The 23,531-nt window shown below is 31.2% G+C and overlaps 8 protein-coding genes across 15 annotated transcripts in view; 3 read left to right on the forward strand and 5 right to left on the reverse strand.

Annotated features, from left to right (window-relative positions):
* Positions 1 to 19: 19 nt before the first annotated feature.
* On the reverse strand, positions 20 to 2,964 carry LOC128892450 (mpv17-like protein). 4 transcript variants are annotated; one of them, XM_054152889.1, is made up of 4 exons: positions 1,808 to 2,964; positions 877 to 1,175; positions 669 to 800; positions 20 to 590 (listed from the first exon to the last, which is right to left on the reverse strand). In XM_054152889.1, the coding sequence occupies exons 1-4, from the start codon at positions 1,821 to 1,823 to the stop codon at positions 342 to 344; spliced, it is 696 nt and encodes a 231-aa protein (XP_054008864.1). In that variant the 5' UTR covers positions 1,824 to 2,964; the 3' UTR covers positions 20 to 341. The 4 variants fall into 4 exon arrangements, with proteins under 4 accessions (XP_054008864.1, XP_054008865.1, XP_054008866.1 ...); XM_054152890.1 differs by having other exon boundaries at positions 877 to 1,148; positions 1,808 to 2,040; XM_054152891.1 differs by having other exon boundaries at positions 1,833 to 2,014.
* A 205-nt stretch (positions 2,965 to 3,169) lies between these two features.
* On the reverse strand, positions 3,170 to 5,184 carry LOC128892449 (transcription factor E2F4-like). The gene is made up of 7 exons (XM_054152888.1): positions 4,999 to 5,184; positions 4,571 to 4,680; positions 4,186 to 4,456; positions 3,888 to 4,108; positions 3,517 to 3,626; positions 3,399 to 3,446; positions 3,170 to 3,317 (listed from the first exon to the last, which is right to left on the reverse strand). Exons 1-7 carry the CDS (start codon positions 5,104 to 5,106, stop codon positions 3,208 to 3,210), a joined length of 978 nt encoding a protein of 325 aa, XP_054008863.1. The 5' UTR covers positions 5,107 to 5,184; the 3' UTR covers positions 3,170 to 3,207.
* Positions 5,185 to 5,735: 551 nt separating this feature from the next.
* On the reverse strand, positions 5,736 to 11,183 carry LOC128891555 (transcription initiation factor TFIID subunit 2). Its single transcript, XM_054151122.1, has 19 exons — positions 10,994 to 11,183; positions 10,627 to 10,681; positions 10,374 to 10,537; positions 10,071 to 10,287; positions 9,747 to 9,985; positions 9,460 to 9,681; positions 9,169 to 9,382; positions 8,847 to 9,098; positions 8,560 to 8,768; positions 8,252 to 8,491; positions 7,923 to 8,172; positions 7,708 to 7,848; positions 7,423 to 7,613; positions 7,143 to 7,354; positions 6,845 to 7,064; positions 6,620 to 6,773; positions 6,380 to 6,544; positions 6,127 to 6,300; positions 5,736 to 6,053 (listed from the first exon to the last, which is right to left on the reverse strand). The coding sequence occupies exons 1-19, from the start codon at positions 11,035 to 11,037 to the stop codon at positions 5,814 to 5,816; spliced, it is 3,603 nt and encodes a 1,200-aa protein (XP_054007097.1). The 5' UTR covers positions 11,038 to 11,183; the 3' UTR covers positions 5,736 to 5,813.
* A 5-nt stretch (positions 11,184 to 11,188) lies between these two features.
* On the forward strand, positions 11,189 to 12,982 carry LOC128891569 (uncharacterized). The gene is made up of 4 exons (XM_054151159.1): positions 11,189 to 11,326; positions 11,447 to 11,748; positions 12,016 to 12,171; positions 12,257 to 12,982. The coding sequence occupies exons 2-4, from the start codon at positions 11,723 to 11,725 to the stop codon at positions 12,645 to 12,647; spliced, it is 573 nt and encodes a 190-aa protein (XP_054007134.1). The 5' UTR covers positions 11,189 to 11,326; positions 11,447 to 11,722; the 3' UTR covers positions 12,648 to 12,982.
* Positions 12,983 to 13,135: 153 nt separating this feature from the next.
* Positions 13,136 to 16,245, reverse strand: LOC128891567 (neuferricin). Of its 3 annotated transcripts, XM_054151157.1 has the most exons (5): positions 16,221 to 16,245; positions 14,164 to 14,232; positions 13,955 to 14,095; positions 13,697 to 13,883; positions 13,136 to 13,636 (listed from the first exon to the last, which is right to left on the reverse strand). In XM_054151157.1, the coding sequence occupies exons 1-5, from the start codon at positions 16,228 to 16,230 to the stop codon at positions 13,447 to 13,449; spliced, it is 597 nt and encodes a 198-aa protein (XP_054007132.1). In that variant the 5' UTR covers positions 16,231 to 16,245; the 3' UTR covers positions 13,136 to 13,446. The 3 variants fall into 3 exon arrangements, with proteins under 3 accessions (XP_054007132.1, XP_054007131.1, XP_054007130.1); XM_054151156.1 differs by lacking the exon at positions 16,221 to 16,245 and having other exon boundaries at positions 13,955 to 14,065; positions 14,164 to 15,452; XM_054151155.1 differs by lacking the exon at positions 16,221 to 16,245 and having other exon boundaries at positions 14,164 to 15,449.
* LOC128891557 (gametogenetin-binding protein 2-like) lies at positions 15,530 to 19,714 on the forward strand. 2 transcript variants are annotated; one of them, XM_054151131.1, is made up of 12 exons: positions 15,530 to 15,814; positions 15,957 to 16,142; positions 16,771 to 16,961; positions 17,037 to 17,180; positions 17,254 to 17,466; positions 17,539 to 17,742; positions 17,823 to 17,991; positions 18,071 to 18,235; positions 18,310 to 18,399; positions 18,485 to 18,745; positions 18,826 to 19,230; positions 19,300 to 19,714. In XM_054151131.1, the coding sequence occupies exons 2-12, from the start codon at positions 16,053 to 16,055 to the stop codon at positions 19,474 to 19,476; spliced, it is 2,109 nt and encodes a 702-aa protein (XP_054007106.1). In that variant the 5' UTR covers positions 15,530 to 15,814; positions 15,957 to 16,052; the 3' UTR covers positions 19,477 to 19,714. The 2 variants fall into 2 exon arrangements, with proteins under 2 accessions (XP_054007106.1, XP_054007105.1); XM_054151130.1 differs by having other exon boundaries at positions 15,530 to 16,142.
* Positions 19,715 to 20,159: 445 nt separating this feature from the next.
* On the reverse strand, positions 20,160 to 22,251 carry LOC128891561 (3-oxoacyl-[acyl-carrier-protein] synthase, mitochondrial). Its single transcript, XM_054151135.1, has 3 exons — positions 21,832 to 22,251; positions 21,338 to 21,718; positions 20,160 to 21,247 (listed from the first exon to the last, which is right to left on the reverse strand). The coding sequence occupies exons 1-3, from the start codon at positions 22,028 to 22,030 to the stop codon at positions 20,505 to 20,507; spliced, it is 1,323 nt and encodes a 440-aa protein (XP_054007110.1). The 5' UTR covers positions 22,031 to 22,251; the 3' UTR covers positions 20,160 to 20,504.
* Positions 22,252 to 22,597: 346 nt separating this feature from the next.
* Positions 22,598 to 23,531, forward strand: part of LOC128891554 (telomerase-binding protein EST1A-like) — a 115,727-nt gene continuing 114,793 nt past the window's right edge. For both annotated transcript variants that reach the window (XM_054151120.1, XM_054151121.1), the window contains exon 1: positions 22,598 to 22,993. In XM_054151120.1, the coding sequence (XP_054007095.1) occupies positions 22,945 to 22,993 (49 nt within the window). In that variant the 5' untranslated portion in view covers positions 22,598 to 22,944. The remainder of the gene's footprint in view (positions 22,994 to 23,531) is intronic.

A 23,531-nucleotide genomic window follows, 5' to 3' on the forward strand; every position in this document is an offset into this window, starting at 1 on the left:
GTTTAAATAAGAAAGCCGATTTTTAATAACAATTTATTTCATCTTTATTAACAATAAGTATAAGTTATTGTCAGGAATAAAATCACAATAAATATCTTTACTAGTAACAAGATATACTTCTTTATATACTTTCATCAGTTCATATCTTTCGTTAAAATCTTATCTATTACAATACGCAGACATATATTGAACACATATTTATGTACATTTAGTTAAATTTTTCGACCTACTTTGTACTATAAACGATAAGTACATATATCGTTTAACTCCATCGTAAAATATAGTCAATTTTATACATTTCTATAATTTATTTGATTAAACTAAAAATTTCCTAAGATTCTTTACCGTATAGGAGGTACCCGTCTACTTTTATCTTCTGTTTGTACAACAGGATTAATATTAAGACTATCTTCAGCACGCTTTGTGTGCTTATCATTTATTTGTTCTTTTCGTTTACCTTCCATTGCTTTCATGTATGCAAGGAAAGATGTCCAAATTAAACTGCAGAAACTCACATAAACTACCCGATTGTGTTCTGGAATTAAAAAGAAGTTGATGGTTTGCAGAACGGGCCAGACACAAACACCGACCTGAAAATAAATAATTATTTTTATCTTTTTATAATAGTTATTCGTAAATATTCTCCATTAAACATATACAAATTCTACCTTATATGTGGGCCAGAATTTTTGTTTAACTTCTTCAACACATTCTGATACTGGTTTCATTTCAAGAAGATTTATACCAAAGAAGAAACAACACATTGCAGCAGGACCATAGGTGACTTGTTCTATTAAAGCCTATAAAACAAATTTACATTAATTGTCTCTACAATATCTTGCACATCAAAATCGTATTTTGTTCAATATGTTATACTTTGGTGATTGCATATTTAAGATCCGACTTTGGCCAAAAATATGAAGAGCATTTTAACCAACAGTATAGTGTTGGAGCAACAAAAAAACCACCATACAAACTGAATCTTAATGCTTGCATGTAATTTAATTGTTCATTTCCGGCGATTTTTTGTTGAAGTAAACTTCCTGTAGGCCATATGATAGTATAAGAAGCCATCCCTCTTACAATTGGGTATTTTTGCGATACCTCGCGAAATTTCCCAAAAATCACACGCATTTTTGTCGCTGCCACTGAAATATGGATAACTTTAATTACACCTAAAACATTTAACAAAAGAATAAACAGATTAATTAAACTTAAAGCTTGTATAAACAATTAAAATTATAATTTTACTTAAATTTGTTTTATACTGGTATATGTACTACATAAACAGGTATTTTATTCTACAATAACTTACAAATTATAAGAAAATATTATAAATGAAGAAAAAAAAAGAGTACGATTTATAGTTCGTATCACGATATTCAAATACAACGAATATTTGAACAAAGTATTCAAATAGTATTCGAATAGTGAAACTCTAGCAAAGTATCTAATAATTTTGTATCGAATATTAGAATCGCTAGTTTAAATATTCGAGTACAGAAAAATTTGACAATTAGTCCCAAGTCTGACAAGTCGTTTAAGAATGGACGGTACAGCCCGCCAAACAAGAGTGCGCTAGAGAGCGCGGTGCAATCGATGTTTCAGAAATAGAGAAGTTTGTACATTCAATGTATTCGTAGTTGAAAAACATTTACCCAAGACTTTGTCAATTGAAATGTCATCGATTTCGATGTTGAGTTATCGATAAAAAAAACCCTCGTAAACTACCGAGAACGTAAATTTAACTGAAATTCATGATGTAATAACGTTATATAGCACGAAAAAATTGTATTTCATATCGTACCCTGTATTTTATTCATGCATCGTACCTCTTCTGATTAGTGGAAGAAATGTCGACTGCGTTACCGCGGTTTCTTCGAACGTGACGCGAGGAAACTCGCTGCACCGCGGTTTTGTATGAGGTACAACCAATCTCGTAAGGTTGACACATCTGGAAATGATTCGCTACTACGGAAACACACGCATACTGGCAATGGCTGAGGGGAGACTTATATGCGACACGCGCAAAACTACCAATGATGACGAAACTGGTCGATCCATTCTTATCTGTCCTTGGTAATTTTACGTCTTTCGAGTGTAGTTTTTCATTAGTATAATATAGAATATCAGTGACTACGTATTGTTGCTTATGTTATCGATAATAACATATAACAGTTCGATTAATTAGAAGTTTTACGATGCTCGTGTCTGACAAGCCTGTAACACCTTTTAAGTTAATGACACATAACGAGAATAAAATAATATTGAAATGTGCGTGACGTCAGTGAAATTAAATAAAGTATAGACGAGTGTTTGGTCAGTGCAGTCTAAATAGAACATGATAAGGTTTGAAATCAAAACATTGGTCAATTAAAACTTTCAGTTGTAATTATACAACACATACAATAATAATCGCGTCGTAACGCGATTTTCTTCTAAAGTTAATTGTAGTTTCTTGGTCTTTTTGCTTGTACCATATTTCCATTTAATCATATTTTTTCTTAAATAATTACAATATTCACAAACTTAATTAAATGTCATTGAATGTAGTAACGAACATGTAACATATAATATCGAAAGTATATTGTAAAAAGAATAAAAGTACACACGTACTTGTATTGTCTGTCGTAAATCCTACCGATGTTATACATACTAAATGATCAAGTTCATACAATTATACATAATGTACACTTATGTTGTCTTGATTGATTTGATTCTGAACCTATCTACGTAAAGAGAATACGTAGTTTACTTTAGCCCAAGATATACAGATGTTTATAAAAAACATTGCTAATTATAACGCATTAATCATAAAAATATTACTTTCTTTATTATCTTCCTTATATGCAATTGCCTTTTATTTCGCAAGCATATTATGTTAAAGTTTATAAGCAAACATATAGAAATAAATCACATATCGTAGATTACAAAGAATCTGTCCAAAGTTACTATTGTATTATCAAATAAAAATTCAACAAAAATCGATTGTAAACATTTTGTTCTATAAATCTGTATTAATTTTCTATTTCTAATAATAAAAAAATACTGTCTGTATCCAATGATCGTTATCCACATCCATTCTTTAAAATTATATACACAGAACAGCCTTCAGAAACTGTTAACAAATTTTTCTGTGATTTTCGATATTATTGGCACAGTCTGATTTGTAAACCATCCAATCATCTAAACTATATGACTTATTACTCATTTTGCTGCAATGTCGAACAAGTCGCAAATCCCCTCATTTTCACTAAGGTTAAAGTGATAATCTTTCTCATTAGGCGGTGGACTTAATCTTACTAATGGTCCATAAACTGTAAACAAAATTTATAAAATTATAAACATATTTAGTATTATTTGCTTGTTTAAATATTGTTATAAACGTTTTTACTTACAGTCAGAATAAAATTGATCAAATAGTTCTAAGTCTTTTTTGGCTATGTCTGAAATAATATGTGACATAATAAAGCATTGTTTACTATTTACTACACCATAAGAACTTACGTTACCTACCTGACGTGCTGACATCACGAAGTACTATTTTTGCTTCTATTAACTCTGCATCATCTTCTTCGTCGTCATCGGATAAAACAGGATTAGGTTTACTTGCTCCTTTTGGTGGTCTAAATAATGATTAAAATAGGGAACTAATTATATTGAATAGTGAATACAAGAATTTTACAAATTAGTCTAATCCTACAGTATGGATGTTTAAGTTGTTATTGTATTGTACGATCTACACCAAAAGAATAGATTATTCTTAAATATCTATTCATCCCCTTGCAAGATCAATTACTGTATGCTCTTTGCAGGTAAAAAATATTGTCTTACTATTTTTTATGCGAATAGAGCAAGTTTCTTTACTTTCATACACTCTTCTTTACCTTCCAACTCTTCTCTTTGGTTTAACATTAGTTTCCTCCTTCTTTTCATCTTCTTCTTTGCTTCTTTTTGTACCTTTTGTCTCTTCTTGTAATCTCATTTCTAATATTTTATTATCGTATGTTTTAGCTAATTCTGGTTGAATCATATATATATTAATTTCTCCCGTGGCACTTTTAAGAAACATTTCATAATTTATTTCTTTTTCATCTTCCTCAGCGGACTAACAATGAAAACATATATACACATTAGGATATATAAAGCTGTGTAAATATAAAATTTCTTAAGTAAACACACTACCTGCATTAGATTTGGTACGCTTAACTCTGTATCAGCAGGAGCTTGAATTCCTAATACAAAATCAGCTGGAAAGTTTTCTTTTACATCTTCGTACGTGATGTATGCAAATTTCCTATTAATCAAGTCATTTTCTATATTCTTTATACTTTGTTGAATCCATTGGGTATGCTTATCCAATAACTGTTCATGATCTTCTAGTTTTTTAATTTCATCTTTTAAATCAGTCAACTTCTCACCAACTTCTTGAGTATTGCAACCTGGACCTGCTCCCCTAGTGATACATTTAAAATATTGGATTGTATAAGAAATGTAGATCTGAATTTTAAAATTTACATAAAAACCATTCAAAGTATTAAAAAAATGATAAACACAAAAAAGAACATACTTCCACTGGATACTATTTTTACTTTTCTTTTCTATGAGCCCAATACCTTCAAGGACGTTGGTAATATCATAAATTCGTCTTTTTTGTCGTACTTCTAAAATATCAGCAGCCTAGAACGTTATAAATTTATTATCTGATGTTATCAAATATAGTAAGAACTGAACGTTCCATTATTTTATAGGTTATGTAGGATAGCACGTTGAGATATCAAAACTTGCATCGCATCGGTCGTGCAATTTTAAATTAGGATAATTTATAAAGTAGAAGCAATCTTTACAATAAAAATATTGGCGAAGAAACTAAAATACTGATTCCATCGTTAGTTGTTTCAAAATTCCCGCAAGCCAGAAATGGCGTGTACGCCCGCGACAACTTAACCTAGCAGGTAGGTTAACTTTTTACATTCGAGTCTTTACGAAAACACTTACTACTTTTAGATCAAGGACACCATCGTCTGCTTTTTGCAATAAAGTAACAAATCGAGTCGTTAATAAACCAAGAGACTTCTCAAATCTACTTTGTTGATTATCTGCCATTCTCGAGGTCGTTGTCAAAATTTTCAAAACTCACTATTCCCTTCGAAATTGCCGCAACACCACAGACGCCATCCTAGCTAATGCGCAGGAAGTATTTAAATAAGAGCGCGTCTCTAGTGTCGACGTAGTGTTGAAGTATAACGTACATATTAAAAATGGTTATTATCGGTACTGTTTTTTCTTCAGGAAATAAATAGAATAATACTAAAGTTAAAGTTTGTCCCAAATAATATACTTCTCGTATTTGTAGATTATCTCAAATCAAATCACTATTGAGTAAAATTGTTCATCTGTTTATCAGTACAGATTTTCATATAAATATTAGTAAAAAGATAATATTCACTATACTGTGTATTGCAAATAAAGTGATACAAATTTAGGAATGGGGACATTTATTAAATGAAATAAGTGGGAATGTTATAAGAAAAATATATTTTTACAATTATTAAATTTCGATGATAACTAATTACGTAAATTTCCGACAATCACATGTAACACTATAATAATCACATGATATGTACAGTGAATCAAGGAATTCCATTTTAGTCACTTTATTTATAAAAATGAAAGAAAAACATTTTATATCAATATATTTAAAAATATATGTAATATTTACAGTTGTTAGGTCTTAAATTATATAAAAATTATACATTATATATAGACAATCTTAGCTAGAAAAGATCATAATAGAATGTTTTAATACAGTGCTATGGAAAAATGAATTCATTAGTAACAGTTGTTGCATCTGGACTGAGACTAGAACTTGCTGAACTTAGAGTTTCTTCTTTGATTTTCATATTGGAAGGATCTTTAGTTTTTTCTTTCTCTTTTTCTTTGCCCTTATCCTTGTCTTTGTCTTTCTTCTCCTTATCTTTGCCATGCTTATGATCATGTTTATGTTTATGCTTGTGTTTGTGTTTCTTTTTGTCTTTCTTCTTTTTCTTATTCTGGGAAACGTAATTATATAGACATAGATATATATGTACGTAAACTACACAAAGATATTTCGACACGAATTACCTTATTTACGGAATCATTTTTCTGTTTGTGTTCTTCTGATTCCTTTTTAAACATTCCTGGTTCGAAACCTACTGGCCCTGGAGTTCCCATAATGCCAGGCAACGATGCAGAATTATCGCTGTAGTATTCCGACTTAACTTTTCCTTCGCCAGTTACGGAAGTTGGTCGTTCATCCTTTTTAATGTAAAAGAATAAAAGATTAGTAATTATAAATCGAAGTTTACACGTATTTTTGTACAATAATGTATCTCACAGTAATTGCCTGCTTTTGTCGTTTTGGTTCAGGACCATGATCCACTGAATTTGAAGGGCCTGGAATATCTCTATTAGGAGATGGTTTTCTTTTAACTGGGATGTTTGAGTTATCCACTTCCACTATTGGTGGTTCGTGTTTTACGAGTGGGATATTCGGTTTCATCTGAAATATATGTAATTCATAATGCTATATCTAAAATAACATTTCTAATAAAAATTCTTCATAATTACAACGTACATCTGGTTCAGGGCTTTGCGGCCCTACTTTTTTTGGTTTCATAATAGCAGCAAGTTCAGGAATCGGAAGGCAGAGCGGACGTTTCGAACCATACAAAGTGTAGTATAAATCTACTAAATCACATCGTATTTTAGGGTCATGAGAAAGCATACCACTGGAACAATAAATATACTGAATATTTCTTCAAAAGAAAATAAACTACATAACATTTAAAGTAAAACCTACTTAATTAAGTTCCATATACGGTCGACCAATTCAGGTCGATCTAAACGATGCTTATGCGCTCTTTCAAATGGTGGGTTTTCAACCATAAGTCTCACCAATCTATGTCGCACCCCAGGATGTGGATCCATCTCAATCATGTCTAACAAAAATTCTAAATCTTCCCATTTACCATCCACCCTTGTAAAGTCAACTAACGCTTCTAAAGCTGCAATTCTAACATCTAAACAAATACAATGAAAGTGCGTAAATGTAATTAGCATTTAACTATTATATGTATAATAAGTAGAATCTTACATACCTATAAATTGTCCATATGCAGCATATGCTCTGAAAAGATGGGGATTACTCGGAAGATGACCAAATTTTTGCAAAATTCGTATGACTTTCAGGCAAGTGACACTGACCGTGTACTTGTAACAGGGCAATAATTTTTCCAAATTTAAATTTCTAGTGACCTCCTCTAATATAGCTTTAGTATCAACTGACAACGATTCAGCAGTAATAGCTGTCCTAAAAGAAAACATGTTAGCAGATAAAACCAAGAATATAATAGATTTTCTTTTCAATGCTTGTCATACCCCTGTTGTATACTAATCACTGGTGTAACGGTAGCTCCGAGAGCTTCGATCAATGCTGCTCTATAATAATTATCCGAATATCTATTTTTACTATTATCATTGTATTTAAATAAATCCATTAAAAAGGCTAATACTTCTGGTGGACATATACCGTGAGCGTTACGTAGTCCAGCCATTGCTACAGGTATAGTCTGAAATTACAAAAAATAAAACGTAAAGAAGTATAACAACTATATTAATTGTACCAGAAAATAAGCTCTTTGGTTTACAAAATTTCACTTCAACCTTTTGCAGAAAGTAATGCTGAAAATTTTGAAAGTTATTTTGTTTGATTATGCGTCTACACGAAGCTGATCCAAATAATTTTCGAAATATGGCCAACATTGCTGGTGGGCCTGCCCATGTTGCAACCATTGCATTAGCTACCTGTAAAACCATACATACGGTATTAACTATAATGTAAATAACCATGAAAAACAAATGCTCTAGAGATAAATGACCTTAGTTAAACAATGCGCGGCCCGTAGTCGAACTTTGTAGTAACAATGTTCATTTTCAATAGTATCAGTCAACGCTAATCGTGTAGCGGGTGTTGCATGATTCTGCAAAGCTTCTATCGCTTCCAGCTGTGCGGTAACGTCTCTTTCGTGTCTTAATTGATATTGCCACTGATAATCGGGTTGTTCAATTTGAACAGCGCGCATAAGTGTCATGTCAGGATCTAATCTTATCCATAACACAGGTGAATCACTGCGAATAAAAACAAGGTTCGAAGATTTAGTAGATATAAGAAATAGTAGTTTTAATAATGTCTTAATATAATACTTACTCCATAGCAGAGAGATCCATATCTACTTCTTCTCCGGTACACAGTGGAATTTTTTTCTTTTTATTTCGACGACTTTTACTATGACACGTTATATCCGCTCTTGCGACAGTACCCTCAATTTGTAAAGTGTGTTTGAAAGTACCATCTAATTCTTGAATATTCACTAAAAGTGGACCTACGTATTTCCTAATCCCTCTTTGGTTTGTTGTATCTTGACGAATTTCCAACTCTACAGTGTTCCTACGTAGCACATTTTATATTAATTATAGTTATTTACTACAAGAAAATCATACCTTATTGTATCATACCTTTTCCTATTAAATACGAAACTTAAACTAAATTTTGCATGACCTCCAGTCCTGACCCATTGGTCTATAAAAACTGCCATATCTTTACCTGTTACGGTAAAAATTGCTTTTGTAAATACATTTGTACTAATTAACATGTGAGACCAAAGTCCAGAATCAATTTTCTGTTGTGCAGCATTAGCAGCAAGGGATAATTGTTTATTGAAAACCTACAAACGGTAAAATAAATTTTATATCATTTTAAGAAGATTGAGATAATTTTGTTAAGAAAGTAATTATAATAGTACCTGTAGAAGCAATTCTTGCCCGATGCGATGTTCTAACATTCTAATTACTAAATGTGCTTTCTTACGAAGAACATCAATATATTTTGGAGACATTGTATGTAAATTTCTTATTGGAAAATAAAAACCAGGATCTGGCGCTCTTGGCGTAGGTGCTGGCGTGTTGGCTGCAATTGGTAACGGAGCTGGTGGCTGAGAAGAATCTAATATTATCCCACCAAACTGCTCTTCGTATTTTACAACTTCTTGTAATTCCTAAAAACATCGATAATGTCAGACTTTGAGAAGCTTATACTGATAAACGAAAGTTAAAAAAATTATTTACCGATTGAACCCATTCTCGGTATTCATTATTTCCAAAACATTTTTTTGCATACAAGCCAGTTAGGTATGTCGATATACCTTTTGGCAACCATGTATCAGACCAATTTTGCATAGATATAAAACAGCCAAAAAATTGTTCCGCAACAGCTTGTGCCATAGCTTTTTTGGTGATATAAACTTGATCAATGATTGCAGTAGAGTGTAACAAATTCGTACTACAAGCGGTAAAATATGTAATTTATATTAAATATATAAATGTTTAATGTTGGTATTATTTACTAATATTGCTTACTTTAAGATACTCATAGTAGCATATGCATTAATATCCTCATCTAATTCATCTACAAAGACTTGTTTATAACAAGAATATGGATATCTATTTGATAATGTTTCTTCATAAAATTCAAATGCCTCATGCATGTATTTTGCAGACACTTTCAATGATGGTAAGAGTTGAGGCAAACAAAAATGTGTTACTTCGTGCATATATGGATCCACGAATATTTCAAATGGTCTGAAAAATAAGATTTTACAAGTTACTAGGTCCTATATAAATATCAAAATGTTTAATTAACTTACCCAACTGCAAGTGCAATATTTGGTGCACATGCAGGCGTGTTAAGAACATAATGAAATGTTTTTCTTCTCATATCTGGAGTATACACAACTTCTACAAGATCACCACAAGATATTGCTGTCATAGAATCATCAACAGTGAATTCCAACCTCCAAGTACATGGTTCGGCAAAACTATCGACGCACGGGAACCATAATCTCGAAGAATTCTCGTAACTGTATGTATACATATGCGCGCCTCTCTGTAAGAAGAAGTTTAACTCTATGCAATTGAATATTAATGCAAAGAAAAGCAGTTTTCATATAAATAAAAGAAATTTGTTGTACCTCTGCTAAAGTTCCCTCACAATTTGGTACTACAAAATGTACTCCACCTTGTGGTTGCTCTAAAGAAAATTCAATACTAATTCTTAAACTTCTACCCTCTGAAACTAAGTGTGATGCATCTGGTGGAATTTGCACAACCAATTCCCCTGCATTATTATCTGGATCAACCCTTTGTGCTGCTGCCAAATGCATATTTGAAAAAAATTCCAATGATCGTCTACAAAAGTATAAGTATATTATGTTGCATAAATCATACTTTTACTGCATACAAATATTGTTCTTATTTGCCATATAAGTACTTACTGTTTACCATCTCCTTGACAAATATCCAAAAATGGATCAAAATATTGAAAGGGTGCTTCATAGGTATCATTTAAGCATACTCTGTAAATTCTACATTGCTTTGCATTAAGTTTTATAAGTCTTAATGTATCCCGAAGTGGAACAATCGTTAGCTCCACAAATCCCTACATGGAGAAAACATAATAAATCATATAGAAATTTCGTTTAATAATTATTACAAGATTACAGATTTTATATACTTATATACACTTACAATAATGCTTTTCCTTTGAAAACTGATACCTGTCAGACTCACTATTTGATGAGCCGTAAAAAAAGAAATCATTAACCAATGATTAATATTGTACATGAATAAGATGAAATATACAATAAATGTTTTTATTATTCCCTTGAAATTATATTTAGTGTTACAAAATAAAACTCCAAATGAAAACTTTTGTAAACATAACCTCAATATAAAAACATAGAAATGGATGTAAATGATACATTTACAATCCATGTTACAATTTCTAGCATTTTTTATAATACAAAACAAATATAGCAACATGAAATTTTATTTATTCAAATAACAATCGTAATTAATGATTTTTGTTCGCAATATGAGACTCAAAAATACTTATAATTTATATGGTCGGCTATTATCGGCCGTTCTTTCTTTCTTCATGTTTCCATTTATTTTATTCCACTGATTCACTTGATCAATTTATGATTATTTTTGTATTTTATCCAAGTTAATTTTGCACGTAAATATTTTTGACATTTTCAAGCCAGAGTTTTCGTACAAGTAGCATGGAGTATGGAAACAAACATTGAGACGCGGCAGCTGATTTTCCCATTCAATCATTGGTTATGTTGTTGGGTACATTGTTATATATCTATATAGTAGCAGTTCTGCACACTAGTGCTAGGAAGAGAGCGTCGATTATTCTTGAAGTTGAAATTTAGTATAAACGGTGAGGGTGAAATAAATAAAATAAAAAATCGAATGATTATACAAGAATCTGTTTATAATTATTCTCGACGAAGATGTCTTATATTCAAGTCCATTGCATTGTGTATTCTGATCTCTACAGATAAACAAAGATTTTATATCGATGCATACCGTTTGCTGTAGCTTACAGTACTGTAAGTAAATAAATGACAAATTCTAAACTTCAAGGGGTTGATGAATATTAAATTTCAAGAAGATTATCTGCTTGATCGCATTGAAAATTTGTATTATACATGGACGTGTTGAGTATATCGTACTTTTGAAATTAATGAGTACGTTTTATGTACATTACGAATATCACAAATGAATATCTTCGAATAACTTTAAACGAAACGTGTAAATAGTTTAATCTTTACAAATGGACGGATCGCAGTCTCACACAGCGTAAGTTTCTCGAAAATTTGACACTTTTAATAAACTTATATGGTTTTATTAATTTTTGTATACATCTTCATGTATATGTTGATAATATTTTTAAGCCACTTTTCCTTTAAATAAATAAAGTAGAAGAGAAATTTGTTATTGAGTCCCGTTTTTGATCATAGTTATTATTTTTCCAGAATTATTTTATTCAAATTGCATGTGAATATTTTACAATCATGTGGTTCTTAAAAAGTTCAGTTTATTATTAATATAAACCATTTTCTTCAGAGAAGTGACACAGGATGTAGCTGACAGTAGCTTACCAGCAGTAGTGGCTAGTTTAGAGATGCTTACAGTAAATAGTAATTTATCAACATCAGAAAATAAAAGATGGATCAGAAGGAAAATATCTGTACCTGATTCAAATGAAAGTCTTAATAGAAGGTATAATGATGTTTGTAATAGTAAATCATAAATTAGGTAAACATAACATTAGTTTATTACACGATTTATTTGTATGTATCATCAGATGCAGTTTAAGGCCAAGGAAAAGAACAAGTATAGAGATGGAAAACGATGACAAAAAAAGAAAAACACAAGGGCCAAAAGAAGAAGTTAAGGAATATTATTTAAATAAAAATTTAAAGAGGAAATTGAATAACTTGGAAACGATTTATGAAGAAAAGGATGACTTAAATGAGAGTTCAATGCATATGAGTATAAAGAGATATAAACGTGTTATACAGTTTCAAGAAACACCATCGGATCGTAAGATAAAAAAAAGAAGAGCGAAAATTAAAAAAGTTTTCGGATCAAAAGTTAACTTCAAAGGAAAATGCGCATCTATGCAAATGATGCTTGACAAATTAAATGGTATTAGAGTAGAACCTCCAGCGATAATTGATGGTGAAACAAAATGAGATTGTGCAAACAATAAAAATGTACAACATAGAATGTTCTATAGTTAAAACAAAAGCTTCTTAAAGGAAGCATCTTTTATCTAATAAAATTTAATGATTCATTTATAATACTGTTTTTTCAATGTTTTGCAAGATTTTTGAAAGTTGTATAAAGTAATTAAGGGAATTTGTGTTCTCATTACAATACATTACCTGAAACATTAAGAAAAGAAATTAACACATAATACAAGTTGTGTTATATATCCACTGATGTGTACTTATACAGTGAGATAAATAATTTTTATATTACAATAATAATTAGTCTTTAGTTACATGTAATGTTATCATGTCTTGAACATGATTTACAAACTTCAAGTCACTTTGTACACTCATGCACACGTTTACTTAATTATTATTTTAGCGCATTTATATCGTATTGTATTTAAAGAATGTATTGTATAGTACTTGCCTGTTGTAGGCTCGTTTTCAAATTTGAGATTTATGTTTATTAGCATAAAACCATTCCAATTACATCCCAAGTAATAATAAAGAAAATTTCAATAAACTTACAGAATAACACGAATTAAAAAAGACTGATGAAATAACAAAATATAAATATTCATTTAATATCTTACATTTTCTAATAACTAAAATAATAGACAACTATATGTATTCTTTTCTATAAATATATTTTGTATCACAAAGTATGTACAGTTGTATTTGCTGTATCAAAATATATAAACAAATTATTCATTTTCAACGTGAAACAGTATCGTTTCATAAATGCTTTAGATAGAGAACAATAGCGTGCTTCTATCCACTATAAATTATTTATTTTCACAGCACATTTTATTGCTGTCTTTGGACATCCATCGTACTCTCTGATCATACCTTTGGTCTCCTCGTATTCTTTACTATCAAGCTTAACACATGCACACCTGTATTGTTGGGAATTTGGAGATTCAAATAACATTCTTGGTACACCAATCCATTCTCTTTCTATACCTCCACTAAGAAAAGAAAACATTAATAATTTTAATGAAGCAAAGTATTTTGCATAACATGTGTACCTTCTTTTAGAACACCATATTACAGTTCCAGATTCTGCTTTCCATTCTACATTACATGGTGGAAACATCCTTTTTCTATGCTCCTCTTCAAATTGGTTTTTCTTAGCATGTATCAATGTTCTTTGTATTTTGTGGAATTCTTCAGTTGGAGTACCATCTTCATTATAATATCTACCACTTAATTTTCCTATGCAAATAAAAAGATGGATAGTAGTTCATAGTTATTCATAAATTCCTATTGTAATTTTTTACTTTTACCTTTGTAAATATAATTTTCATTATAAAATTCTACCCAGTCATACAATGCTTTAACTTGTTGTACAGATAATGAAGAGACATCATCTGTTAAGCCTTTATCATTAAATTCTCCTGTAATAAAGGCCAACGATGCATCACGTCCTATAAACATCTATATTTTATATATCCTTCAAACATTAATCCAAATGAAATGTTATTACAAACCATACCAGTAAAGACATGATAAGTTGCACCAGGCCCATAGTGTTTTACACCTTTAGTAACATCAAAAACTTGACCTAAAATTGAAATATACAAACCATCTTTTACGTTTGTATATTTCTTGAGTTGATTTGATGTAAATATTTTTGGTTCTGTATTAGGTTTTGAAACTGAATTCGAATTTCTATTCAGAGTAGAATAAATACTATCAATAAAGTTCAATCCTTTTTGCATAAAATCAAAGTTTATTTCGTTGAGGTAATCGTGCGAGTATAGTAAACATATAGATGCGAACATTGGCAATAACCAAACATACTTAGTCAACATAATTTCTTCGATATTTTCTAACATTCGTTAAGAAAGAGTTGCTTGTTACAAAGATGTTTTGTTTAACGTAAGTAAAAAACTAAATAATAAAGAAATCAGAAACAATACAGTTAATATAATTGTTTAAACATTCGTAATATATTTAATACAACGAACGAATATATCAGTATATTCTGCTTTAACATATCTGTATACTATCTCTCATACTTTTTGCATAAGTTTCTTCACGAAAGAAATCCAAGAAGAGGAACGATCATTTAAACGAATGTAAGAAAATGTTTGAAAAGATTTCATATTACTGGTCTGACATATCAGAAGCAGTGCCTTTTGGTGCCTTTAAATGAAACGGCGGGCTATATAAATATTGCTTAATAGTCTAAACATTTTTCGTTATAACAGTTCTTTAATATTATATACAAATACGACTTTTTACGAAGGTAGATATGTACAAATGTATGCATATATACGTCCTTTAGATACATATATAAATTTATGTTTGTGATTATATTCAAAATGATTGTCTACTTGATAAGGAGAGATTGCAAGGGGAATTGCCAATTTTAACGTTTTCTTTAGCGAATTTTCAACGAGAATGAATTTAATTATACTAATACATATAAATTTTGAAGATAGTTAACGTTAAAAAATATTGCAGAGTAAGTAGTGTACTGGTTTTCAAATCCAAGGTCATGCGTTTGAATACCTTATTTAGATATACTCTTTTAAACAGTTTTTAACAGTAGTTTATTATAATACAGACTATTTTTTAGATATATTTATTCAATTTCATATTTTATTGCATATTCTATTGTAAAAATCGTTTAGTGAGGTGACGTCGTTATGAATAAATAATAAAGAGTAAAAACGTTGACTATCACTGCAAAAATGACAAATAGTAATAATTATTAAAGAAGTAGCGTTTAATTTTTCGAGTTAAAAAATTCGAAAGTATGAACTTCGGGCGCCTTTGGAACTTATTACGCTACCTCCTTTGCCAACTTGGCATGCTATACTTTCTTTCTTGTTTTAAGTAGTCAATGCGCACCTTCATCAAATCATTAACGACAAATATCTTTGTAAATACGCATTGGCAGAAACGGTCAGACACGTACACCCTAATTTTCGTTCTAGATTCAGCAAAAAAATACGTTTGTTGAAATTGGCGACTCTACTCATCTAACTTCTTGTCCGTGTACCAAGTCTACCAAGATAGTACGTTTAATCAGGATGTCGATAGTCGTATGAAAGTCTTTTGTTTGATACGATAGACAAATTGTTCTGCGAGGACTTTGTACTAGGGAAGATTTCATAAGAAAAAGAGATTAGGAACAGGTACGTGTAATTAGTATAAGGATAGGATGGTGCGTAGAGATGGAAGCGGAACAATGCACGCAGGGCGGAAGTGAGAAACCACTCGTTGCAAATGGCAGACGTATGATATCGTCTACTTATTTTTCTGGTGTAATCGTGGCAGTGGACTATAATTATAACGTGATTGCAAATCGTAACCCTTTAGAAGATTTAACGTTGTTGCATATATAATCGTCGTTAATTGAGAAATCGAACAGCGATGGCGAAGCTGGTGAACGTTTGGCGGGACGATGACCCGGTCAATTTGACGCGAAGACAAATGCCGTTGATTGTCGATGAGAATCTCACGGTGAGCACGATTCTTTACCGTTATTTTTTTCAGACACAGCCTCGTTCTATCGATAACTAACAGCTTAATAGAACTTACGTAATGGCATCCTATGATATTTCTGACTTAACCTAAACAGAGCAACGAATGCATGCCTGTGGCATAACTAATTAGGTGTACTGTATTTAGTATCTGTATCCTGTTTAACAATAGCTGATTGCTGACACTCGACACGATTTTTGTTTCTAGAAATTGTTAGTAACTTGTTTTCCCGTTCGTCTTATTATTACAATTTTAAATTCACTTGTTATCTTCTGAAAATAAAGAATGTCAAAATAAATTGTTTTTTGTACAATTTGATTAGATATAATCTACCAAATGGAACGAAAGCTCGAACCATAATGTTAATTACTGCTGTGCAATGAATTTTCTTTTTGGTATATAATAATGTATACCATATGTACAAATATACGATTTTATTGAAAGTTTTTTGATAATATTTGTGTACTTAGATATTGTGTACAAAATAAAAGTTTTCTATCGTGTTTGGAATAAAGAATTCAGAGTCACAAAGTTGAAAAAAAAGTAATTTAGATTTAGTCTTTGATTGTAAAGGTACAGATAAATTTAATTTCTGCTTTTTCTGTAGATGATTATGGATATAAACGGTTTGGGAGCAATCTGTGATAATCCATTAGCTCGCGGTAAAAGGCTCGATGAATTTACTATAATACTTGATATGCTTACAAAAGATGAAATAAAAGCATCATTTAAAATTACTTGCAAGGACATGCTTGCAATTTTAGGTCAAGCTGTACCATGTGTTGGTTGTAGGAGAAGGTAAAAAATCTTGTAACATGTGCATACATTAATCAATGTTTATCATTTGTCTTATTTAATATCTTATGTATTTAGTGTGGAAAGATTGTTCTATGACCTCATGAAATCAGGACACCCAGCATTAGATCCTTTAGTAATTACACCTGAAGGTTTATTGTCTATAAAAGATGATGTTTTGGAGTCACCACAACTACTTTGTACAATGATACAAGGTCATAGGTAATAAACTATCTATAGAAATATATTAGCTATGTGCACACATAATATACAAAAACTTTATTGTTTACCATAGTGCTAGGTTGAACAGTTTGGTTGAAAGGCAGCCAAGAAATAAAAAGTCCAGAAGATGTGTATTGCACTCGTTAGAAATTCAGCGTATGAGGCCACTTCCAACTGCTTGGAGAGAAGTATGGGATTGTATGGAACTTCCATGTCGTCAAGAACTTGCTTTAATAGAAACTGATACACTTGACGCTACTTTGGATACATATTTACGCAAACATCGGTAGGTTCGCCGATTTTCATAATTGTACTTAACTTTTTAATGAACCATTTTTTACCATACACATTGTTACAGTTTCTGTGGCGAATGTCGTACAAAAGTGCTGTTGGCCTCTTCTCTATTAACAACAGAACCTGAACCAACAAAAGAAAAGGGCTATGTTGCAGCTTTATATTCTGGGATCAAACGTTGCATACGTGATAGACATGTACATTTACCTACTAGCACAGTTTATATTAGTACTCTAATTGAGCGTGCTCAACCCGAACTTATGGGAAGGTATAGATTTATAAAATTCTGTTATTTATAGTTAGTTATACTGTAGAATTTACTTCCATAATAATTTTCTTGTATTGTAGGGAAAGACACGCTAAAACATTAGAAATTGCTCAGGAAGAGGTACTTACATGTTTAGGAATATGTGTTGCTGAGCGTTTACATAGGGTTCATCGACGATTAAGAGAAGAAGAATCTGTATGCAAAGTATTAGCTGCTGTTGCAGTAGATGCACTGGCCAGGAATTTTCAAGTATAATCAATAAAACCATGAATTAAACTACCGCTGAATTAACGCATGTATTTTCATATGGTTAAATAATTCTTTACAGATGGCTATTGAAGTTAAACAAGGTATTTCTCAACTAGAACTTTTATATGAGGAGTTAACAAGGGAAGAAATAGCAAAGCAACAACGACGTGAAAAGTTACGTTTGAAACGGAAGAAGAAGAAAGAACGCCGATATGAGACGGAAGAAAAAGAAAATACATGTGATGTATGTCGTTTATAAATTCAAATTTCTAAAACTAATAAACGTAATTAATTTTTTATTTAATATTATATCTTCAGTGCTCTAGCAAAAGACAAAACGGTAATAGCGAAACGCCGTGTGTTTGTGCAGATTCAAAGCCCACAACTCAAAATATAGACCGACATAAGGTAAATAGAGTAATATTGTTTTTAATTGTGCGCGAGTGTATACATATTTATCAAAGTGTAAGAAATATATCTTTGTTTCTTTAAGCTACAAGTATTAGATCCAAAAAATAAGGGACCACCTACATGTAAATGCCCGGACTGTATAAAGAAATCAAAATCTAGTGTACCACAAAGTCAAACTCAGTTAGCATTCCCTAAGAAATCGTCAAATTCGCAAAAAAGTGCAGTTAAAAAAGGTTCTTCTGAATCGAAAGGGAAAGTTACTACAAATCAATCAAAGAAGAATGACACTTCTGCTAAGAATCTTTCCGAAGAAGAACTATTTGAATCGTGTGAATCGTGTAAGGTAATAATTCAGTATATCAGTACTTGTTCTATATATCCTTTGACGTGTTTTATATGACTTACATATCGTTCTATATATAGGATTTTTCCGAGAAAATTGAAGACGATCATTGGCACAGCCTGGAAGACTGTAAAGATCCAATGGCTACGGAAATAGTAGATGCTTGGATAGGAAAACCAAGCAAAAGATATAACATGTGGATAGAAATGGAAACACATTTTGAATTATCGATGTCAGAAAGGAAGAGTCGCTCTTCGAGTGAACGGTCGTCGCAAGATTGCGGGTATTCCTCGGAACATAATATTAGCAGTTCTTCTCTTCCTAGTACACCAGAAGGATCTGAAGTAGCTTGCAGTGATGGATGTTGTAATCACGAAAGAGATTGTCACGATACACGGCCATCCGATAAACTTGTTCATTCCAATTCTAGCATCTCTTTACTGAAGGAAAGGGGTGGTGGTCTAACACTTACACAGATGTTAGAAGTAAGAATTTAGTGTGCGTGCTTATTCCAAATTTTGGTATCATTATTAATTCATTTAATTTCTTTTTAGGATTCCTATTTGTCAGATGACGAAGAAAAAGAAAGTTATATTCCGGCAGAGGAAGTGTTGGAGTTCAAATCTCGAATGTGCCAAGTTCTTGAGAAACGACAAGAGCTTCGTCAGACACTTAGAAAACGTTTTGCTATTTTATGCAGCCATCACAAACCCTTTATCATTCCTAACTAAAAATTCCTACTAGGTACAGTTACTTAATAGGGTACAATCTTTCTTTTTTACATTGATTTACTGCCAGTAGAAAAACATGAACGCAATAGATGTATTTTGGATAATTGTTATCATTGGAGGCCAGCCTTCCTGTGTGAATAAAATATCGTTGGAGAAGTACATCGTAAAAACATCGTATGATATGATTTATCTGCAAGCAGAAAACTGCGTCTAATAAACTAGAGGTACCAAGAAATAATTATGCCTTGAATTTTGTTGTTTTCTATGCGGCTCAATTCATACAAATAAAAGACACAACTTTGTAGATGAAATTGTAATTATAAATGGATGAAATTTAGAATATAAAGTCAAATGTTAACTCTGAAAACTGGACTTAAAAAAATATAGACTGTTAAATTCATATACTCTAACTGTATTATATCGGTATTCAGAGTTAAGTGTGACTTACTTCTGTATGCTTGTATAATTAACCATACGTAGTATGAGCACGTATTAGCCAGAAAATTGCAAATCAAAGTCGACTGCACGAATTAAACAATTGTATAAATGATCAATTTCATTAATTACTACATACTTTTAAGAATTTTATTTTGTTGAAAGTAGCAGTTTCAAGTTGCTTTTCTGCAAAATGAATATAAATGTAATAATATTAATATGATCGGAAATCATTAAAAAAAAATGAATAAAAAATAAACGCATTTCATAATATATTATATTATTCCAAATTACATTCTTTCTGTACAGCTTCATATAACGATCTTTGATAGAAAAGTTTTTGTTTCTTTTTTTTTACGTGGTATATCACATAAGTTTCATATTGCATACAAATATTAAAAGTATCTAAGGCATTATAATTGTAGCTCAAGTCTCGAATATGATACGCTATAAAACCGCATTTTAGGTTAAATGAGCAAAATTATGCATATACATTTTCTGCAAATGCAATGTATGTATTAATTAATGTATACGAAGGAATGACTAGTTCGTATTATGCTTTTTCTCAAACTTTTTTTAGTTTGATAGTTGGGTTATTCATTGTACTGCGCTAAACATAAGCATGCATTTGTTCCCCCAAAACCAAAAGCATTTTTTAAAGCTACACGTCTCGATGTCGAATTCCAGAGTTTCTTTTCCTTAGGCACAAAATTTAAGGATGTTTCTATATCTATATTATGCAAATTTAATGTTGGTGGCATTATACCCTCTTTTAATGCGAGCATTGTAAAAGCAGCTTCTAAATTTCCTGCTGCTCCCAATAAGTGACCATGAGCTCCTTTTGTACTAGAAATAGTCACGTTTTTACTGTGTTGTCCCATGAATGATTCTATAGCTTTTACTTCGATAGCATCACCTATGGGAGTTGAAGTTGCATGTGCATTGACAAAAGTAATTTCCATGGTTTCTATACTAGCATCTTTTACTGCTCTGTCCATAGCTAATATAGCACCAGTACCATCTTCGCTGGGTGCGGTTAAATGTGCTGCATCACCAGACAAACCATATCCTAACACTTCTGCATAAATATTTGCTTCTCTAGCAAGTGCATGATTTAATTCTTCTAGCACTAGTATAGCAGCACCTTCTCCCATTACAAATCCATCTCTATCTTTATCGAATGGACGAGATGCTTCAGATGGAATATCATTTCTAGCAGTGCTTAATGCCCGAAGTCTGCAGAAAGCAGCTATAGCAAGGGGACTGATGCATGCTTCTGCACCACCACATACCATAACAGATGTTTCTCCCCCACGGATAAAACGAAATGCATCACCTAAAAATTGTTGATTAAATTAATGGTTATTCTTCAGTAGTATCAAGTTGCAAACAACGTAAATTTTACTGCATAGTTAATTTATTATACCAATTGCATGGGCTCCAGTTGCACATGCCGTTGATACACAGTGGTTTGGTCCACGAAAGCCATACTTAATACTAATTTGTCCTGCAGTCATATTTGGCAGAATCCTTGGCACAAAATAAGGACTGACTTTGTTATATCCTTTTTTCATGGCCTCATATGTTGTACATACATCGACCAAGTCTATCATTCCAACTCCCACAGCTACTCCTGTATCTTGTTTATCTTTTTCATCATCTGGTTTCCATTTAGCATCGTTTAATGCATCTTCAGTAGCTATCAAGGCATAAGCTGTGGCAAGACACATTGTACGTAATTCACTCTTTGTAAAATGTGAATTAATATCTAATTCATTAGGACCACTTCCCTTAGGTATCAATGCACCTATGAAAGATTAGTTTATAAAATTTGTAAAAAAAAAAGTAAGAGAAAAGGTAAATGAAATCTAATAAGTCTAATTAAAATATACTCCTCATAAATTGAAAAGTAAAACTTACCAATTCTACAAGGTAGTTTTTCATAATCTGGCTCAGTCAATTTGGTAACACCTGTCTTACTGTCAATGAGAGCTTTCCAGGCAGTTTGTTTATTAATTCCAAGAGGACATACTATTCCCATTCCTGTCACTACAACTCGCCGTTTTTTTCTTGCAGCGGTTGTTAGTGTACGACTAATACAAGCAAGTGGAGCAGACATTTGACCGGTAAGGTTGGAAGGTTATAGAAGATATATGTTTTAAGGTTAGGAACTATTCACTTTCACTGTTTGTGGACAAAATTTCGCATTTTATATTGTATAGTAATGTCTTTCAACTTCATTTTTATCACATTAATTAACAATAAATGTATATTCTCAACTTTGCTTCAAAAATCAGCAACGAAAACACTTTGTTCACACAGTGCAACAATACAACAATACAGTTGAATACAGTGCTAAGTCTTATAATCCCTAGAGTGAATTTATTTCTCATTTTATAGAATTGATTTTTCGTAATCAGAAGCGGGATGAGAACTTACTTGACATTATTCGTAATTAATTTATAGTTATCAGAAATGATAAATCGTTTATGTATTTATACATAACGATCATGTTTAGTAGTTTTGTTTTGAAAGATTGTTAGTTGAAACAATTTTTCGTGGATTTCATATTGGCGCCATAAAGATACATTAGTATATTATTTGTTTTTATTATATTTAATTATTTAATGTTACAAAATGTTAGTTTGTCCTTTTTTCAAGTAGAAGAATTTCGTACAAATCAAATTTGTTTTAGAATGTTTAAATTGCACTATTCAACAGTTATAAATTATTTGATTAATCGAATAATCCATAGTTGAATAGCACGTATTTTTTAAAAAATTTCTGACGTTTGTAACAATAAAATGTTTAAATACTGAAATTGTAGTAACTTGTATGTAGCGATATAAAATGTTGATTTGAAGTCTTTTAGGTTTATATAGGACTAAGATAATAATGTTTATCTTAATCAATCGATGATATATCTGTCGATTTCAAGTCTCATTTATTGACTGAGTGCACGATTAGAAGTTACATTCGTATGCATTCGTGTTCGTTGATTTTATAAAAATTTTGATATGATTGTACTTCAATATGGCGAACCGCGACAAAGGACGCAAAAAGTGGGGAGGATTTTTACAAGGTACCTTGGATAAAACGATATTAACAAATATTATAAATATCTTAAATTACAATTCTACGGTTATACTTTGTGTGTGCATAATTAATAAACATGTATGCTTCCCTGCAATATTGTTGAGTGCATTCGCAGAACTAACCTCACCAAACAAGCTAACCTAAAAATACAGTAGGGATTATTATGCTCTGATACGTTGTGAAATTTTATTAGAGTAAGAATTAGAATTAGCGTAGTTTGTAATTTTACTTAGACTCGTCTAGCAGATGTGAAATTGTTTAAAACAGATATAGATTACATAACAATTATATCTAATTTTTGTGAGTTGATTGTAACTGTAGTTACTGTCAAGAGTGTCAACAACCACTATTGAATTATTATTATTAATAAAACATCATATTTACTGATATTTGATAATTATATACAAATATAATTTCGTCATTTTGTGTCTAAGATCCAATAAATAATTGATGTAAAATGTATTAAACGTACAAACATTCTTCATATTAAATGGAGTTATCTTTTGATGAAATTTGGAGCAAAA

This window comes from Hylaeus anthracinus, unplaced genomic scaffold, assembly GCF_026225885.1.
Source record: "Hylaeus anthracinus isolate JK02 unplaced genomic scaffold, UHH_iyHylAnth1.0_haploid 12002, whole genome shotgun sequence".
Lineage (NCBI taxonomy): Eukaryota > Metazoa > Arthropoda > Insecta > Hymenoptera > Colletidae > Hylaeus > Hylaeus anthracinus.

What these genes read in the sequence shown, in the direction of transcription:
- LOC128892450 (XM_054152889.1), bottom strand. An exon ending in TTAAATATGCAATCACCAAA is followed by an intron (nt 801 to 876) that starts GTATAACATATT and finishes TTTGTTTTATAG; the next exon opens with GCTTTAATAGAACAAGTCAC. An exon ending in AATTCTGGCCCACATATAAG is followed by an intron (nt 591 to 668) that starts GTAGAATTTGTA and finishes ATTTATTTTCAG; the next exon opens with GTCGGTGTTTGTGTCTGGCC.
- LOC128892449 (XM_054152888.1), bottom strand. Translation starts at nt 5,106, where the DNA reads ATGGCAGATAATCAACAAAGTAGATTTGAGAAGTCTCTTGGTTTATTA. An exon ending in TCGTGATGTCAGCACGTCAG is followed by an intron (nt 3,447 to 3,516) that starts GTAGGTAACGTA and finishes ATATTATTTCAG; the next exon opens with ACATAGCCAAAAAAGACTTA. An exon ending in TGATCAATTTTATTCTGACT is followed by an intron (nt 3,318 to 3,398) that starts GTAAGTAAAAAC and finishes TTTTGTTTACAG; the next exon opens with TTTATGGACCATTAGTAAGA.
- LOC128891555 (XM_054151122.1), bottom strand. Translation starts at nt 11,037, where the DNA reads ATGAAGAAAGAAAGAACGGCCGATAATAGCCGACCATATAAATT. An exon ending in AATAGCCGACCATATAAATT is followed by an intron (nt 10,682 to 10,993) that starts ATAAGTATTTTT and finishes TTCTTTTTTTAC; the next exon opens with GGCTCATCAAATAGTGAGTC. An exon ending in GCTACTATGAGTATCTTAAA is followed by an intron (nt 9,383 to 9,459) that starts GTAAGCAATATT and finishes TACCGCTTGTAG; the next exon opens with TACGAATTTGTTACACTCTA.
- LOC128891569 (XM_054151159.1), top strand. Translation starts at nt 11,723, where the DNA reads ATGGACGGATCGCAGTCTCACACAGC. An exon ending in GGATCGCAGTCTCACACAGC is followed by an intron (nt 11,749 to 12,015) that starts GTAAGTTTCTCG and finishes CATTTTCTTCAG; the next exon opens with AGAAGTGACACAGGATGTAG. An exon ending in AATGAAAGTCTTAATAGAAG is followed by an intron (nt 12,172 to 12,256) that starts GTATAATGATGT and finishes ATGTATCATCAG; the next exon opens with ATGCAGTTTAAGGCCAAGGA.
- LOC128891567 (XM_054151155.1), bottom strand. Translation starts at nt 14,506, where the DNA reads ATGTTAGAAAATATCGAAGAAATTATGTTGACTAAGTATGTTTGGTTA. An exon ending in AACTTATCATGTCTTTACTG is followed by an intron (nt 14,096 to 14,163) that starts GTATGGTTTGTA and finishes AGATGTTTATAG; the next exon opens with GACGTGATGCATCGTTGGCC. An exon ending in ATATGGTGTTCTAAAAGAAG is followed by an intron (nt 13,637 to 13,696) that starts GTACACATGTTA and finishes TTCTTTTCTTAG; the next exon opens with TGGAGGTATAGAAAGAGAAT.
- LOC128891557 (XM_054151130.1), top strand. Translation starts at nt 16,053, where the DNA reads ATGGCGAAGCTGGTGAACGTTTGGCGGGACGATGACCCGGTCAATTTG. An exon ending in ACATATTTACGCAAACATCG is followed by an intron (nt 17,467 to 17,538) that starts GTAGGTTCGCCG and finishes ACATTGTTACAG; the next exon opens with TTTCTGTGGCGAATGTCGTA. An exon ending in AAAATATAGACCGACATAAG is followed by an intron (nt 18,400 to 18,484) that starts GTAAATAGAGTA and finishes TGTTTCTTTAAG; the next exon opens with CTACAAGTATTAGATCCAAA.
- LOC128891561 (XM_054151135.1), bottom strand. Translation starts at nt 22,030, where the DNA reads ATGTCTGCTCCACTTGCTTGTATTAGTCGTACACTAACAACCGCTGCA. An exon ending in AAAACTACCTTGTAGAATTG is followed by an intron (nt 21,719 to 21,831) that starts GTAAGTTTTACT and finishes AATCTTTCATAG; the next exon opens with GTGCATTGATACCTAAGGGA. An exon ending in AACTGGAGCCCATGCAATTG is followed by an intron (nt 21,248 to 21,337) that starts GTATAATAAATT and finishes AACAATTTTTAG; the next exon opens with GTGATGCATTTCGTTTTATC.